The 18,502-nt window shown below is 43.5% G+C and overlaps 1 protein-coding gene across 1 annotated transcript in view; it reads right to left on the reverse strand.

The window, feature by feature from the left end:
* LAMA1 (laminin subunit alpha 1) overlaps positions 1-18,502 on the reverse strand; it is a 155,182-nt gene that overhangs the window by 45,219 nt on the left and 91,461 nt on the right. Inside the window, 12 exon segments of the mRNA XM_073331559.2 lie at positions 512-674; positions 846-957; positions 2,066-2,164; positions 9,786-9,928; positions 10,484-10,677; positions 10,961-11,047; positions 12,332-12,453; positions 14,545-14,682; positions 14,805-14,925; positions 16,740-16,867; positions 17,548-17,733; positions 18,313-18,492. Coding sequence (XP_073187660.1) covers positions 512-674; positions 846-957; positions 2,066-2,164; positions 9,786-9,928; positions 10,484-10,677; positions 10,961-11,047; positions 12,332-12,453; positions 14,545-14,682; positions 14,805-14,925; positions 16,740-16,867; positions 17,548-17,733; positions 18,313-18,492 — 1,673 coding nt within the window.

Consider the following 18,502-nt stretch of genomic DNA (forward strand, 5'->3'; position numbering starts at 1 on the left):
GTGCTCAGAATCCTGCTGTGCTTGAATGTGGGAAGAACCCCTGTGGAACTGGGAATGGTGGTGCTTAGAGATTATGGAATTCTTACATGTGTTTCAGAGATTTGATCACGCACCCTCCAGTGCAGCAGAACACCCCAGTCATGCTGCATTTGGGGCCCTACAGAGCTATGGAAGAGGGAGCAGAACTTTGGTCAGAGATAGTAAATCTATCTCAAAAGCAAATAGACACTTTCCCCTGTAACACAATTCCATAGTATGTGCATCAAGACCCTAGTCTGGAGCCCATTGAAATCAATGGGAGTCTTTGGATCAGGTCCCAACTGTGCATTGAGACTCTATTTAAACTATGGCCAACTCCAGGCATTTCAGTTTCCACTTCCCCTCATGACAGAGCTTCATAAAATTTTGCCAATACTAAGGAGACACTGGACCATTTTTTCCTCTCATAGATCCCTACATGAACGATAGATTGTCCACGAATAGAGAAATATCAATAAGACAGTAGGTTTACTTTAGTACAGTGGTGACATTTTGATCCTGCTGCATGAAATGTCTTCTGCGCATTGCTTCCAGCATGGTGGAGATATCTTCCTGCAGACTTTGAGATGTACTGTTTGACAACTGGAAATTCAGAGCCAGAGTCTCATTTAAAGATGTGGCCACTTCAGCAAGTACTAAGTGGGAAGGAAACAATTCAGTCAACTCCATGAGACAAAATAAGATGAATCCCTTACCCAAACAGCATAAACACCCTCTCTTTGCAAACAGTTCTCACAGATTTACAAAGTGAATACATTTTTAATTCAATAATGTAAGTGGCCATAGCTTACAATCAGACACATTACCTTTGATGGTTGTATACATGGTGTCAATAAATACAGTCAAATGTTGACTCTCATTCATGGTTCTTTGAGTTGCATTGTTGAGCTGCCATCCTCTCTCCAATATTCTAGTTAACTAGCATAAAAATAAATAAATTAACGTTTATGATAAACATTTTAAAAAAAAAGCAATTTTAAGACTGATTATTGCCCTCTGATAGCTTTTCCACTGAAGGAAAAACATTTCTAAGGTTATCATTGAATTGCATGAGAAAATGATTAGAAGTTCTTGAGGAGACAGAACAAATTGGTTTGGTGGATTTCTAGTATCTGCCAAGCAGATGTGATGAGACACCTTCATTAAGTATTCTGCCAGTCCCAAATTCAAATATCAGTGAAAAACTGTTATCAAAGTTGTTGTCACAATGAATATTATTACCCCCAAAAGGAATACTTTGATGTTTTTTCCCTTTGACATCAATGCTATCTTAAGAAAACTACTTTCAAGACATGGCATCTCTGGTAATTATAGCAATATGGTCACCACTGCAGCTGTTGAATGAAATTAGAGATTTAGGAGGGTATATGTGGTCAACAAATGACATCAGATATGTCCACTGAAGGATATTTCTATTCTTTTTTATTCTATATTTTTATTCTTTAGGAGACAAAATCTTACTCAAGTAAATCGTCTTACTTCACTGGGAATTTTGCCTGTGTAAAGACTTAATACAGACTTTAGGATTTGCCCATTTATTTAAAATTTGTTCAATTTACACTGAAATCATTTTGTAACAAAATACTACAGCGAAATTGAAGTGTAAGACTTCTTGGAAAGTGTCCAACAATGACAAAAGGTTAAATAAGCCTTCTGGGTCAAAACCAATGAAAAGAAAATATTTCCATTTCTTACAACATGAACCACTGAAGGATTATGATACAAAAAGAGCACCTTACTGAAAAGTCTTCTAACAGAAAAACTATAACCCTTCTATAGGATTTTTAATTATTCTGTAGAATTTAAGAGAACATTATATCTCTGCTACAGATTTATACAGAATAGCACAAAAACCTATTGTATCCTTTATTAATTTTTAATAGTTTTTAGAGTAACTTCTATACAACCCTATTACCTTTCTATAGAATCCTGTTGCTTCAGCTCTGTTACATTCTATAAAACTTTTCCATAAGGGGTTCCGAAAGATCACTCTGTTTGGCTAGGAATGAAAGTGCAGGGTACTTGCCTCTTTGTGCAGTCGATCTGTGCCTCCTGATATATTCACAAGACCTTCTTTTGCCATCTCCAGTGAATAGATTGGATCCTCTCTAGACAATAAAGACTCCTAAAAAGAGTAACGGATTGACATTTAAGGTCTGGGGGCTTTTTAGTCCAGCCTTCATGAGGTCACCACCATTTTTGTGTGCAGAAAATTGTGGATGCAAATAACTATGTGCACAATTTAGGTGTTTACGTTTAAACACCTGAATCTGCTGCGACATAAACTAAGCTCAGAAGTATTGCTGGTGCACAAAGGTAGGCCATTTTTAAAATTAAGGGCCAGTTCTCTGGATCCATCCAAGTCTGAGGATGTTCACTAGTCCTGGAATTCCAGGACAGGCACTTCTCTATGTATAGTTTGCTAACTTACTCTGCATATCTAGAATTACTGTAAATGTATACAAAATGACCTGAAGAAGAGGTCTTTGTAGCTCGAAAGCTTGTCTCTTTCACCAGCAGAAGTTGATCCAATAAAAGATGTTACCTCACATCCACCTTGTCCCTTCATATTTAGTACAAACATGGGTGTCACAAAATATTGCTTCTCAAAAGGTATTAAGAGATGTAAGATATAAAAGGTATACACACTTGAGCAAAGTGTGGATTTCTAGACAGGTGTGAGAGTCAACACCTCAATGTCTCTTTAAGTTAGCGTATGGCCAGTATGGTCCAGTTCCGGTTTCAAATATATAGTTCCCAAAACTGATGAAAGCAGTAAGCCTTATAGCAAGGAACGCTGGGAAGACATATCAGGGGACATAAGTGTCCCCTCCCTCAGAACAGGGAAAGGCTAGGGAAAGACCAAGACCTGCTATGATTCTTGCTAAGCAGACAGACAGACACTTACTCACTGGGAATGGGCCGGAAGCAGTACCTCTGGGTTTCTCCAGGGCAAGGCCCTTGGAAATCCTGGCGGTAGCTTTTGAAGAAGCTAGTGAAACAGCTCAAGAAGAAGCCTAAAAACAGCCAGCTTGGTGGTGAGGTAAGTCAACTGGGACCAGAGGTGAAAGTAAGCTGGTACGGTACGGTATGGCATACCGGCAAGAGCTGGTACACTGTGCCGGATCAGACTGGCTTCCCCAGGCTGGAGATTCCCCAGGCTGGCTTCTCCAGGCTGGCTTCCCCAGGCTGGAGGCTGCAGCGGCTGGAGACCCGGGCCCTTTAAATCACCTCCCGAGCCCTGCTGCTGGAGCCCTGGGGTAGCGGCGGCAGAGCTCCGGCAGTGATTTAAATCAACCCTAAGCCCCGCGGCTCCCAGCCGCCTCTGCAGCTGGTAGCTCAGGGGTTATTTAAAGGGCCCGGGGCTCCTAGCCACTGCTAGCACAGCCAGAGCCCTGGGGCCTTTAAAATTGATTTAAAGGGCCCGGGTATTTAAAGGCCCCCCCTTTCCAGTTGAGGCCACGCCTCTTCCAGTTGAGGCCATGCCCCCTGCTCAGGACTCCGGCGTAACGGTAAGTCCTTTAAGTTACTTTCACCCCTGACTGGGACAGGAGTGATATTTTAGCTAGAGAGACAGAGATATCCACATCCTGAGAGGAGAAACTAAGGACTATGGCAGAGCAGAGTAAGTTTAGCATTGGAAGAAGAGAAGCAGCAGAGCTGGTGGTCTCTACTTCATTGTTGAGAGTCCCAAAACTGACACATATGGAAGAAGGAGGATGGAAGAGGTCCCTCTCTTTGACTCTAAGGGACTAACAAGGGGCTTTGATGCAATACAATGGAGAGGAGACAAGATTGACAGACCTTGTGACTAACACGGCTGTTACTCTGAAACCTGAAAAAGACTGGATATTTTTAAAATTTTGTTTTCAGTTGGATTTACTTTTGTTTATCTCAGAAGGGGTGCAATTTTTAGGTTAGCCAGAAAGAGAAAGAAACAGGTATGTCTGACATCACTCAAAGGGAAGGTAAGCAGTTGTTACCATTTTATTCTCTAAAGTTACCAAATAATTTCTTTAGAAGCAATGGTTCGGAATTATTATGGCACAACATGAACATGACAATCTGTACTATAGCCATAACCCTGGCAACTATCCCAGAGTCCAAAATTCCATAGAGGTTTCTTACAATTTTTTTGAAATTCCTTGAGCATCTCAGTTATCAGTGCAGTGACAGCTGGTTTAGATCATTTGACTTAAATGCCAAATATGTGCACTGAAGGCGAAATTGAAGCTGATGTTATTTTCACAAAAACTCTGTTTTCATTTTAGCAGTAAAGTGCTAAACATATTATATGGTTTTAAAAGTATATGCCAAAAGAGATTATTTTCCTACAAGAATACAGAAACAATTACAAAGTAAAAGCTAATTCTATTATTACACAAGTATTCAAATAGTACAATATTTCTATAGAGTTGGTACATAAAACAATGGCAACATGATTAAAACGAAAGGGTAAGATGATCTCTGACCAAGCATAAAGCTGTAATTGAATCAAAGTGATCCTCTAATATCATACACATAAAAATATTAAATTACATCCTTAAGTGTTCAATCTGGATATCATTTATAAAAGAAAATATTATTCTTCTAACTCAATTTCATTTTAATTTGCAGCATCCATCAGCACTAGAAGTCTCACTTTATCATGGATTTGTCAAGATATGACAGAATACAAAGAAAAATGTGGTTTTACTTATACTTTAGAGTTTGTCTCACTACAGGTTTCAGAATAACAGCCGTGTTAGTCTGTATTCGCAAAAAGAAAAGGAGTACTTGTGGCACCTTAGAGACTAACCAATTTATTTGAGCATAAGCTTTCGTGAGCTACAGCTCACTTCATCGGATGCATACTGTGGAAACTGCAGAAGACATTATATATACACAGAGACCATGAAACAATACCCCCTCCCACCCCACTCATAGCAGGAGAGTGGGGTGGGAGGAGGTATTGTTTCATGGTCTCTGTGTAGATAATGTCTTCTGCAGTTTCCACAGTATGCATCCGATGAAGTGAGCTGTAGCTCACGAAAGCTTATGCTCAAATAAATGGGTTAGTCTCTAAGGTGCCACAAGTACTCCTTTTCTTTTTGTCTCACTACAGTTATTGCTGAGTAGGTACTTTTCACTACACACTCTTATTTTAGCAGCCATGAAGCACGGAAGATTCTGTTCCAGCAATCTGCATGCCTTTTACACTGGCTTTGTGCAGGGACAAAGACTGGGCTACATGAACCTAGTTTTTAATGACAGGTTTCAGAGGAACAGCCGTGTTAGTCTGTATTCGCAAAAAGAAAAGGAGGACTTGTGGCACCTTAGAGACTAACCAATTTATTTGAGCATGAGCTTTCGTGAGCTACAGCTCACTTCATCAGATGTTTACCGTGGAAACTGCAGCAGACTTTATATACACACAGAAATCATGAAACAATACCTCCTCCCACCCCACTGTCCTGCTGGTAATAGCTTATCTAAAGTGATCAACAGGTGGGCCATTTCCAGCACAAATCCAGGTTTTCTCACCCTCCACCCCCCCACACAAATTCACTCTCCTGCTGGTGCTAGCCCATCCAAAGTGACAACTCTTTACATAATCAAGTCGGGCTATTTCCTGCATAGATCAAGGTTTTCTCACATCCCCCCCACCCCCATACACACACAAACTCACTCTCCTGCTGGTAATAGCTCATCTAAACTGACCATTCTCCAGGTTTAAATCCAAGTTAAACCAGAACATCTGGGGGGGGGGGGGGTAGGAAAAAACAAGAGGAAACAGGCTACCTTGCATAATGACTTAGCCACTCCCAGTCTCTATTTAAGCCTAAATTAATAGTATCCAATTTGCAAATGAATTCCAATTCAGCAGTTTCTCGCTGGAGCGAGACTCCAGCGAGAAACTGCTGAATTGGAATTCATTTGCAAATTGGATACTATTAATTTAGGCTTAAATAGAGACTGGGAGTGGCTAAGTCATTATGCAAGGTAGCCTGTTTCCTCTTGTTTTTTCCTACCCCCCCCCCCCCCAGATGTTCTGGTTTAACTTGGATTTAAACCTGGAGAATGGTCAGTTTAGATGAGCTATTACCAGCAGGAGAGTGAGTTTGTGTGTGTATGGGGGTGGGGGGGATGTGAGAAAACCTTGATCTATGCAGGAAATAGCCCGACTTGATTATGTAAAGAGTTGTCACTTTGGATGGGCTAGCACCAGCAGGAGAGTGAATTTGTGTGGGGGGGTGGAGGGTGAGAAAACCTGGATTTGTGCTGGAAATGGCCCACCTGTTGATCACTTTAGATAAGCTATTACCAGCAGGACAGTGGGGTGGGAGGAGGTATTGTTTCATGATTTCTGTGTGTATATAAAGTCTGCTGCAGTTTCCACGGTAAACATCTGATGAAGTGAGCTGTAGCTCACGAAAGCTCATGCTCAAATAAATTGGTTAGTCTCTAAGGTGCCACAAGTCCTCCTTTTCTAGTTTTTAATGTGCCCCTACAATATTTTAACTGAATTCACGAAGTTGTAATGCACCAAGCACGTGAATACATGGAGTATCACAGATGGAAATACAATATAAGTGAGTTAAGATGGAGCAGTTGAGCTTCTCCTTAATGAGGATTAGGCTGTTCGTGCCTCAAACTCTTTACTGTTAACACACATTTCAGGGATCCATGGAGAAAATTTAGCCTCAAACATTTAGGCACAGGTTAAGTTTGCACACACAAAAAAAGTGCCACACCAAAGGCAAGGGACACCAGAACTGTGACAGGGCAATGGTAGAAATTCACCAAAGAGTCAGTCCTGTAGTGCTTTTTTTCAGCTGCTAAGTTTCTTCCCACCCAGCCCAACCCCTCCATTCTAGAAGAGCGTATCTGTTCCTGTTCAGTCATGTGTAGCAAGAATTGTTGTTCCTAAATGTTCCCCAAAATGCTTTGCACCAGCTACCATCAGTGTTCCCTCTAATTTTTTACGTCCACGTGCAGAATGAATTTTGTTATGTGCACCAATATGGAGGTGATGTGTGGCGGGGGTGGGGCCAAGAGGTTCAGAGTGTGGGAGGGGGCTCAAGGCTGGGGCAAAGGGTTGGGGTGTGGGGAGGTGTGGGCTCTGGCTGGGGGGTACGGGCTCTGGGATGGGGCCAGGGATGAGGGGATTGGAGCGTAGGAAGGGGCTCAGGGCTAGGGCAGAGGGTTGGGGTGTGGGGTGGTGAGGGCTTTGACTGGGGGTGCGGGCTCTAGGGTGGGGCCAGGGATGAGGGGATCAGGGTGCAGGAGAGGGCTCAGGGCTGGGGTAGAGGATTGGGGTGCAGGGGGTGAGGGGCTCCAGCTGCAGGGGAAGGCTCTGGGGTGTGGTCGGGGATGAGGGGTTTGAGAGGCAGGCTGCCCCGGGGCTGCGGCAGGGAGAGAGGACTCCCCCTAGCCTTCTCTCACCCCAGCAACTCGGGGCTGGATAAGAAGTGCCTCTCCCTGGCCACGGCAGCTCCAGTGGGGCTGGGCTGGACCGGGCCAGAGGAGGGGCGCCTCTCCCTGGCTGTGGCAGCTCTGGCAAGTCTGGACTGGGCTGGGCCAGGCCGGGGGAGTGGCACCTCTCCCTGCCTGGGCAGCCCTTGATAGCCTGCTGCACGGCCACACAGCTTAGAAGGAACTTAGGCTACCATGACAGCTTGTTGGCAGCATCTCTGCAGCCAGACTTTGGGAACTACAGACCTCCACCACAAACAGGGCGATTGTTTTAAAGGAAGAATTTGATTGTAAGTTCTGTGGGGCAGAGATTGTCTTTTGTTCTGTGTTTGCACAGCGCTTAGCACAATGGATTACTGGCCAACAACTAGAGCTCCGAGGCATTATGGTAATATTATTTCTAGTAATAGTAATGACGCAGAAAAGAAAACAAGAAGGTTGCTGAGTCAGAAGAATGTAATAAAGCAATTGTTCGATAGTATATTCCAGAGGTGGGCAACTACGGCCGACAGGCCAGATCCAGCCACCAGGACCCTCCTGCCTAGCCCCTGAGCTCCTGGCCCAGGAGGCTAGCCCCCGGCCCCTCCCTTACTGTTCCCCCTCCCCCGCAGCCTCAGCTCACTGCACCGCCGGCACAATGCTCTGGGCAGCGGGGCTGCGAGCTCCTGGGGCAGCACAGCTGCAGAGCCTGGCCTGACCCGGTGCTCTGTGCTGCGCGGTGCATGGCTGGCTCCAGCCAGGCGGTGCGGCTGAAGCACCAGCAGCCACCAGTGCTCCAGGCAGCGCAGTAAGAACAATTGCTTTATTAAGCTGGTAGGAGATTGGATTGGAAGCAGATGACTAGATATGTAGGTAAGTTTAAGACAGGTTGTTTCATGAGTGCACTCCATAAACATGGGCTTTGGTGTCCCATCTCTATTACATTCTTCTGACTCAGCAACCTTCTTGTTTTCTTTTCTGCGTCATTACTATTACTTACAATCAAATTCTTCCTTTAAAACAATCGCCCTGTTTGTGGTGAAGGTCTGTAGTTCCCAAAGTCTGGCTGGTGGTGAGGTTGGATAGAGGGCGGGTGAGTTCGAGGGGGCGGGTTATCAGGGGGAGGGGGTGTGGATAGGGGTCAGGGCAGTCAGAGGGCGAGGAACAGGGGGCTTGAATGAAGGCAGGGGTCCCGGTGGGGGCAGTCAGGAAGTAGAGGGAGATTGGATGGGGCAGCAGGGGGCAGTCAGGGGATAGGGAGAAGGGGTGGTTGGATGGGGCAGGGGTTCCGGGGGGGCAGTCAGGAAGGAGAGGAGGAGTTGGATGGGGTGGTGGTGGGCAGTCAGGGGCGGAGGTTCCGGGGGAGATCAGGGGACAGGGAGCGGGAGGGGGATGGATGGGGCAGGAGTCTCGGGGGGGGGGGGGGGGGGGGCGGGCCGGGCCAAGCCTGGCAGTTTGGGGAGGCACAGCCTCCTCTAACCGGCCCTCCATACAATTTCCAAAACCCGATGCGGCCCTCAGGCCAAAAAGTTTGCCAGCCCCTGGTATATTCAGTTCAATGGTGGGGAGGATTAAGGGAAGCCCAAATAACATGCAGTTCTGGGACTGAAATCTTTTGACATTCTGAAAAATCCTATCTTGTATTTGTTTCCTGGTATAGGTCACGGAGGAAAGCACCTATTACTGTCAGGCAAGCATAAGCAAAGCAAGCAGCCAACGTGTCCCATGCAAGCTCTGTAATGGACAGGCAGGTCATATTACCCTCTTCAGCAGCAGGGCTCATTAGGGAAGAAACAACTCACTGCCAGATCCCTTACTACCTTCAGCAATGGGACCAACGGAGAAACCAGTTCATGACTTGATTTTCTACTTTCCTGTAGTGTACAGGTCCCTCAAGGTTATCCCTGTTCTACTGAAAACAAATGGCCTGTCTTCAGCTGGAGTAAATCAATGTAGCTCCATAGACTTCAGCTGAGGATCTGGCTAAAAATATAAAGGTGAAACATGGGCATGGTAATGTGGTACAATAATATATATTAAATACTCTAATTTATTAAATATTAGACACAAGAAAACTGGTACAATGTTATATAGACATCTGGGGAGGCTCAGGGAATAAAGTTTGACATTCTGAAGGCAAATTTATGGTCCTATTCTGATCTGATGTACACCAGTTTTATACCAGACACCATTCTAAAGCCATTAACTTTAAGAATGTTACTCCTGACTTACCCCAAAGTAAGTGAGATCAGAACCAGCCCTAAGTTTTGCTTACAAAGTATCAGTAAATATTTCCATTATTTATTGTTTACCTTCAGGTATTTTGTTACATTCTCCACATCTGCCAATATCCCATATGGTGCAAAGGTAACACCAGTGAAGTTTACCGAAAATATGGCTTTGTCAAGGTGATCCAAGTCATTTAATAAAACACCTGTGCAGTCATCATTGCAAGCTGAAGAAATCATTTTAAAAAAAAGGGAGTAATGTTACGATAAAAAGGCATTCGTTGAAAAGGAAACATTAATTTACATATAACATACATTTACTTTGTGTGTTAAGAAAGCCTACAAATAATATTGATAGTATGCAATATTGTACATTCTGTAGTATGTTTTAAAAACATAGCATCTGATTCTGACCACACCACCCCCACCACACCAGTTTAACACTAGTGTAAGTCTGAGGGGTCAGATCCCCTCACTTACATTGGTGTAAATCCAGACTAATACCATTGAAGTTGATGCATTCATACTGCTTTGGAGAGAGAATCTGGCCCAACGAAACATATTCTATGCTGCTGTAATTTCATTGGCTCCTTGCACCCCTCTGCTCCACTGACCAGTCATGTAAAAGTCAGGCAGAAACTGACCTTACATTAGTAATTCAGCGTAAAAGTAGGTTAACGTGCAAGCCTGATCTCTCTTTTTTTTACTACCAAGCACTTCACACCCACACAAATGCCACCTGACCACCACAAACCCAGTGAGAGACAAGAAAAAACACCTACAAACACATTCGTTTTCCACAAGGATGTGTCTGGGTTCACATGCATCGCACAGTTGTCCTGTCACACCCTGCTTACAAAGGCATTGTCCAGATATGTGATCACAATTATTGTGACTCGAGCCACTTGGATTGCATTGACATTGTTGACAGCTGCCACCAGGCATTTCAGGATTACCATAATAACCTAGAGAACACCTACAAGGGACAAGGGGGACAAGGGATACTGAAAATTATTTTAAAATCTATTAGCAAAAAAACCCTCTCTTTTTCATTAACACTAGCTGATTTAAGATCATGTATAGGTGATTGAGGCACATAATATATTTGTAATTATCAGTCTATGTATAATAATCTACAAATCACTCTAAGCAATTCCATTTTTTATAAAAAAGCATCACATGCAAATTGAGTACTCCATTAAAGGTACAGACACGTGTAGGGCTTGTCAAAAACCTCCTGGAGCGTAAATGTATCTCACCTTTCACAGTATTGCCCTTCATATCCAGTGAGACAAGCATCGCAGTGGAAATCATGACCATCTTTCAGAACACAAGTGGGACTAAAGCTAGAGGAAGAAAGAGTTGCTAAATAACAGATACAACCCAAATGCAAGACCATACAAGTTCAGACATCTGCAGTCTTACCAGGTGAACACGACATTTAAAACACAAAATATTGTACGCTGCAGTGTCGTTCATTCACTGTGATGTAGTGTAATAGAGTTTGTGCTGTGAAATCTTTGTGTATCTTGGAAATATTTATAAATTCATTGCTCTTTGGTAACTGTGTACTACGTTAGAGTCTCAACCTATATACTTCACTAAAAGGTTAAAGCCCGTGTTATGTATTCAATATAAAAGAAGCTCACTCAAACAGCCCGATATTAAGCTCAGTTCACCGTGATGGAGCTGCTTAAATCTTGCCTCTTGTCCCCCCAGAGGAATTTCATCCCTGCTTGAGGGAGGACAGTGTTTCTGCTGTCATCCTCCCTCAGTTGTTCTGCTGTGGAAAGACATGTTTAAGTTGTGATCAGGGCTTCATTGGAGCCATGCTGATGACAGACGCCAAAGGGAAGCTCTAAATCGGTACCTATCCTGTCTTCTTGAGCCAGACCACACTAGCTGCTCTCTTCTTAGGCAGAGATAATATGCTGCAGGCTCCCTAACAAGAAGGGATACTCTGTGCCACTGTGGGCCTTCTGCCAGGATCTGTGCCAGCACACATTGATGTGCAGATCATAAGTCATTTTGGACCATTATCCCTGCCCATTTTACAGGTGGGGAAAGTGAGGTAGGAGGTTGATTGTCATAGCCAAAGCCTCACACGGACTAGGATTAGATTTCAGTAGTTCCTAGGTCCCAGGCTTGAGCTCAGTCATCCGTACATATTGCCTTTCAAGCTTGAGGTTTCTGGAAAAAGAGCTTGTGTGTATACACAGTAATTTCTCTTTCAAAATAAGATGAATTGTCCCTCTGTAAAACAGATAATGGGGAAACCTCACACAAAAGGCATTCATTCACATTTAGAAGCTTAAAGTACCAAGTGGGACTAGGCTTAAATTAGTGCATGTCAGAAACAAGACCTCTCCAACAAACCCTTCTATTTGACAGAGCATGGATCTAGCAAGCAACTTAACTGACTTATTCTATCCCACTTTAACAATTCAAAATCCTCTGAGGCTGGATAACCCCAAGTACAAGGTTCAGCCCTATACAAGGAAAAAAATAGATGACATACAAACCCCTGCAAGCAAGGAGATATAATAAAGACAGGTCCCTTTATTGTCAGGGTGCTAGCAAGCATCAGTGTAGTGATCAAATGCACATCAGAGTTCAAAATGTTTGGTTACCTCGTCAGGTTGGTTCTGGGACAGGCACAAAGAGAGCAGTCATTGACAGATCCAATTACTTTCCCATAGTAGCCTGGGGCACAAACACTACAGTGCTCACCAGCTGTGTTATCTCTGCAGTTCTGGTACACAACAAGAAATTCACACAGTTTAAAACAGCAACAGGAATTTTATCATCTCTCCAATCAATAAATTGGTGCAGTCTTTACTAATCATCTTTAATATCACCGTTAGCCAGCATTTTCTGTGCTGAAGATCATTTTGTATTTCCACAAATGAGTCGATCACAAGCATGCTTTATTTCCCCTCAGTGCCCTGCCAACCATGCTGACCTAATTTATTTCCTGATCCTCAGACGTTTTTGATATAAACTACTATTAATTCAATTAGGGCCAGGAAATGACGGTACTAGGGGAAAAAGCTATTAAAATAAATGAGCACCTGATGGAAAATTCAACTGGCTTACCTAGAACTAAAACAAAGTTTCAATAATCATGATAACTGTGAATGACAAAATATTCATAAATGAAGCCTGCACACCCACTGTTTAATTAGTCCATACATAATTAGATAGCAAAGAAAATATATTATTATAAATTATATAGTGTCTTCTTCTACTAGGCAATGCTAGACAAACCCTTCTATTTCATAGAATCATAGAATATCAGGGTTGGAAGGGACCTCAGGAGGTCATCTAGTCCAACCCCCTGCTCAAAGCAGGACCAATCCCCAATTAAATCATCCCAGCCAGGGCTTTGTCAAGCCTGACCTTAAAAACTTGTAAGGAAGGAGATTCTACCACCTCCTTAGGTAACGCATTCCAGTGTTTCACCACCCTCCTAGTGAAAAAGTTTTTCCTAATATCCAACCTAAACCTCCCCCACTGCAACTTGAGTTTGACAGAGCTGGATCTAGCAAGCAACTTAACTGACTTATTCTATCCCACTTTTACAATTCAAAATCCTCTGAGGCTGGAGGACTAGCATTGTCTAGTAAAAGACTAGCTAGAAGACTAGTTGAGGCTAGTGAACAGTAGTAATTCAAGATACCCCTCAGTCTGAGACCAGCAGAGGTCAGAAATGGCCTTAGGGATCTTGCTGCTTGGGCCAGTGGAGATCAGGTGTTTTAAAGAAGTGAATTGCTTGGGCTTCAGAAAGAAAATGAGTGCCTTTTTTTAATTTCTCCTTCTGACTGAAACTCAATTAACATTAATCTTCCAAGAGGGTTACTTGTACACACAACCGGAGGTTGAGGGTAGGAATGGCTGACATTTACTGGAGTAACAAACTTTGGACCTATAATTTGTGGTCTTAGACTAAAAAGACGGTGAACCCCAAGGTGCTTTCTGACTCAAGCTTTAGAGTTGGGTTAGGCCTGGCAAAGAAGAACTGCTAACAAGCCTGAGGGACTGTAGGAAATATTTTTTGTAAATGTGAATTTAACATGCAATTCAAAGAAAGTAAGCCAGCCTTGAAAAGAAAGCACAAGTTACTTCAAAACCAAACATAACAGAGAAAATTATAATTCTTACAAAAGACCGTCTGCCCCTTGTACAGTTTTGGGGGTGAGGGCCAGTATATTGCTACTTTTCATCTTCCACCGTTAGGTGCCTATGCTCAGCTCAGCAAGACCCAAGGACTGGACCTTTAAATCTCAGCAGCAAAAGAGAAAATAGGTAAACAACTGTCTGGGACATACTAAAAAACAAGACAATAACATATAATAGGAATTTCATAATTTTGAGGACATTCAGTGATTTCACTGAAGGAAACAAGTAGTATTACTGAGGGCTGGTCTTCACTACAGGTAGATCGCACTGCTGCAATCGATGCAGCAGGGATCGATTTAGCAGGTCTAGTGAAGACCCACTAATTCGACAGCAGAGCACTCTCCGGTAGACCCCAGTAGTCCGAGAAGAGTAAGGGAAGTCAACCGGAGAGCGTCGACGCAGCAGAGTGAAGACTCCAGGGTAAGTCAGCCTAAGCTGCATCGACTGCAGGTATATTATCCACGTAGCTGGAGTAGCGTAACTTAGGTCGACTTAGCCCCATAGTGAAGACAAGTCCTCTGATATTTTCCATTATTACCTTTAAATGTATGTATCCCACTGGAGTGTCACAGCCTCATATGCTTTAGAAATTCTTTCCTGAGTGGATAGACTATGGACGTTGGATGTTCTGGCAAAACCAACAGAGCAATGGAAATGTACGTACCAGGCACTTTCCTGTTTCCAGATTACAGGTCTCACTGTGGTTGTTGCACTGACATGGCACACAAGGTGCAATCATTTGGCGAGGCTCTTTTACATTCAGATCTACATGTTTCGCCCTGTAGTACCCCGACGCACAGCTCTGCATGGGCAGATGTGGGGTGGAGCAGTGAATAAGAAAAAAATATGGGGATATCTTTTAAGATGTTTTATCAGAAATACAGACACACCGAAAGGTACTTTGTTTGATAAGCAGCTGCGTACCTGACATGAGAGTCCAGCATAGCCAGTAGGACACTCACATTGCTCTATGAGATGTGCTGTTTCTCTGCCCAAATGCATCTCCTCAGCCTTCACTGCAATTTCCATTGAGATATTTGCAATTCTACAGGAAATGTTTAGATGAAGAGTAAGAGAACATGAATATATTAGTGAATAAAGCTGAACCCTAGCTATAAAGTTCAGATCCAAACTTTTGTAAAGTTCAAGGGTGTTTGGATCAGATATTTTGGTTCGGCACGTCAAAGCCACAGAGTTTTGATGCAGAGATAATTTTTTTCAAAATTCAGGAATGTACTGATGTGGGGGTTTGGTTAAGGCCCATCTCTGTTAAGTATGCTCTTATTTCCTAGCAGACAAATGCATGTGGTAAAATATCATCTCTCTACCATTTTTAGTTCAAAGTGAATGCAAAGCCTAGGGGGTAAAATGCTATCATTCTGATTTGGACGTGTTTTACACTGGTAGTGGGGCAGCGTACAATCAGGCCCAGCGTTTTCACATTCAATAAAACTCATGTTTTATTTTCTCGTGGAAGGGCTTGTTTTTCATTTGAAAATTAAAAGTATAGAAATGCATCAGTACTGCAGTGAGTCAGTCAATAACCATAAGAGTAAGATGGGAGACAGTTCATTTAGGATAGGGATGGGCAAACTTTTTGGGCCAAGGACCACCTCTGGGTGGGGAAATTGTATGCAGGGCCAGGACAGGGGGTTGGGGTGCGGGAGGTGGGAGGGGGTGTGGTGTGCAGGAACGGGTTCGGGGCAAGGGACTGGGGCAGAGGAGGGGTGCAGGGTGTATGAGGGGGCTCAGGACAGAGCGTTGGGGTGCAGGAGGAGGCTCAGGGCAGGGGGTCGGGGTGCAGGAAGGGTGTGGGGTGCGACAGGGGGCTCAGTGCAGAGAATTGGGGTACTTGGGGGTGCAAGGTGCAGCAGAGGGCTCAGGGCAGGGAGTTGGGGGACAGGGTGCAGGAGGGGTTCGGGCTTCAGCCCGGCGCCACTTACCTAAAGCAGCTCCAGGATGGCAGTGGCGTGCACCGGGGCCAGGGCAGGCTCCCTGCATGCCTGCCCTGGTCCCACACTGCGCCGCTCCGGGAAGTGGCCGGAACCACGTCCCTGCGCAACTCCTGGGAGAGGGGGGGCACAGGGCTACATGAACTGTCCTTGCCACACCTCCAGGTACCTCCCCCGAAGCTCCAATTGGCCACAGTTCCCCGTTTCCAGCCAATGGAAGCTGCGGGGGGCAGTGCCTGGAGGCAAGGGCAACGCACGGAGCCCTCTGGCCTCTCCTCTCACACAAACCCGGGACCCCAGGGATGTGCTGCCGGCCGCTTCTGAGCACAGCACGGGGCCTGCGGCACCACAGAGGGGCAATCCCGCGGGCCAGATCCAAAGCCCTGATGGGCCGGATCCGGCCCACGGGCTGTAGTTTGCCCACCCCTGATTTAGGGGATATATAAGTGCCTCTGCTGTCCAAGTAGACAAGTCATTGTGCTTCTTTATGAGCTTTCGTACTAATACAAGCAACAGTGACACTTAGCACTTCACAGAAAATGAAGGAATTTAGAAGAGATCCTGCTTCTATTCAAGGCAATAGGTGCTTATGCTTTATGTTAAAGCTTTAACTTTTTGAATCTCATTGTCTACTGTTATTGAATAATTAATGTCTGACCACGACCACTCACAGTCTGACCCCACCATAATTTCCCACAAACTAGTAAAATTGTAATCAATGACATTTTAAAGAAGTGTTTTAAACCCATCAGTTTACACAACTGTGAAAATTTTAATTTGATAAAAAGTGTAAAATTATACATCGATGTTCTCCATAGAAAAATAAAAATTGAAATCTGACAAGCCTAGTTAGGGCTATTCCTAGGGTAAGCTAAAATTAATACAGCCGGTTCAGAGGATGCTTTACCTGCTTTGCTGTAATCCTTGGCCATATGATGCCTTGATAAGGATATACTCAACGTTGCTAAGCACTGACATGAAGTCAGAACGTGTGACAGATTGCTCAGACACAGAGTTAAAGTATTTCCACACATGCTAGGAGGAAGAGAATTAATTTACATTAATTAAATCAGAAATATTCATGGCCACATACTTGTTTAAAGGCAACAATCTCTCCCCTTCATCCCTCCACCCTTTGAGAAATACAGTCATTAATCGCGGTGATCTGGTCGAAGGAAGCTGAGTGCATCTCATTCTAGAACACGTATGCAGCAAGAGATTGCCAGAGAGCAATATGAGGTGTTCCTTTCCTCCCTTTGGACTTGGCATACTGGTCCCAACACATTCCTAGTCCCTGCCAGGCTATGAGTCAAACCCAAATGTTGATAACCTTTCTGACAGAGCAACACAATAACACTAAACTGCCACACTGGCCCAGGAAAACAACATTCAAGGGCATTTCATTTGCTAATGCAGATCTCAATCTAATTTTCAAAAGCTTCCCATAATCAGCATTTTCAAAGCATTAAATAAACAAGTGAAGAAACTAACTTTCAGTTTAATTCCCCATTTATTTTCATGAAGTGACATTAGTCAGCCATTTTTCTCTTAATGTGCATTTTACTTCAAGGGCTTTATTCACTGTTTCATTTTAAGTCAGATATTCATTTATCAAAACACCAACATAAATATTTTTTTCTGGAAAAGGCCATCTTTATTCACCTATATAATCACCCCTATATCACGCCATCTTTGTTCAAATTGTTTTAGCTCACCTCCTTCATTTCTACTTCCTCCTCACTTCTTACTCCATTTTGTGGGGCAGAGATATCCACATAGATGACCAATTTACTGGTGCGACCCCCCTTTATCAGAATCTGTGGTTCAAAGTTTGACGTGCCAAAGCCATCCAAAGCATAAAAGGCAACAATATACTTCAGTTTTCCTCCATAGGCCATGAGCTGTTTGGATGATACATTACTGAATTTATTCTCTCTAAGGATACCGGTTGAAAATAGATCACTGCCATCAGAAGACTTAAATCTGTCAGTTCTTTGAAGAATTTGCTATAAAACCTATAAACTTAAACTCAAAAATCCTGCAACAAAATTAAATACGCATTTCTAAAAAGTAGTCATATGTGTCTTTGTTAGGCTTCCGCTGTTTCAAGGTGTGCCATGAAATTTCATTTAATTCCTCAGTTTTAAAAGTTTATAGAATCTATTTTCTCTATAAAATGTCATGGTTGAAGTCTCTTTCAGGTTATTTATCAGCAACATTTCTTCCCCATACTAACCCTGAAAAATACCACAGTGATAAAGTATTGATGCCCCCAGACTTAAGAGACAAGTAAAACCCCATGGGAAGATGTACAGTGTGAATTGATAGTTATATATGCTACAAATCTGACAACTTTAAATTCAGAATGTTTCAACTCTTTAATTGCAATAGTTGATTTAACTCAGAAACATGTGCAATCAGGATAAGACACCATTATGATAAAATGACACTTACTCATGTTCTTAGCTGAAATATCTCACCTGGTCTCCCTGGAACTGGTCTGGTAACCTCCAATAAAATGGCTCAGTTTTCAAGTGTTCTCTGACAGTTGTGGCATCCAGTAAAACATCAGAAAACTGAGAAAACACACCCTCAACTGTTCCAGTGAGGTTACTTTGAGAAACCACATGCAGAATGGACTGATCTGGAGTTAAGGTTACCTACAACACC

Source organism: Lepidochelys kempii, chromosome 2 (genome assembly GCF_965140285.1).
Source record: "Lepidochelys kempii isolate rLepKem1 chromosome 2, rLepKem1.hap1, whole genome shotgun sequence".
In the NCBI taxonomy this organism is placed as follows: Eukaryota; Metazoa; Chordata; order Testudines; family Cheloniidae; genus Lepidochelys; species Lepidochelys kempii.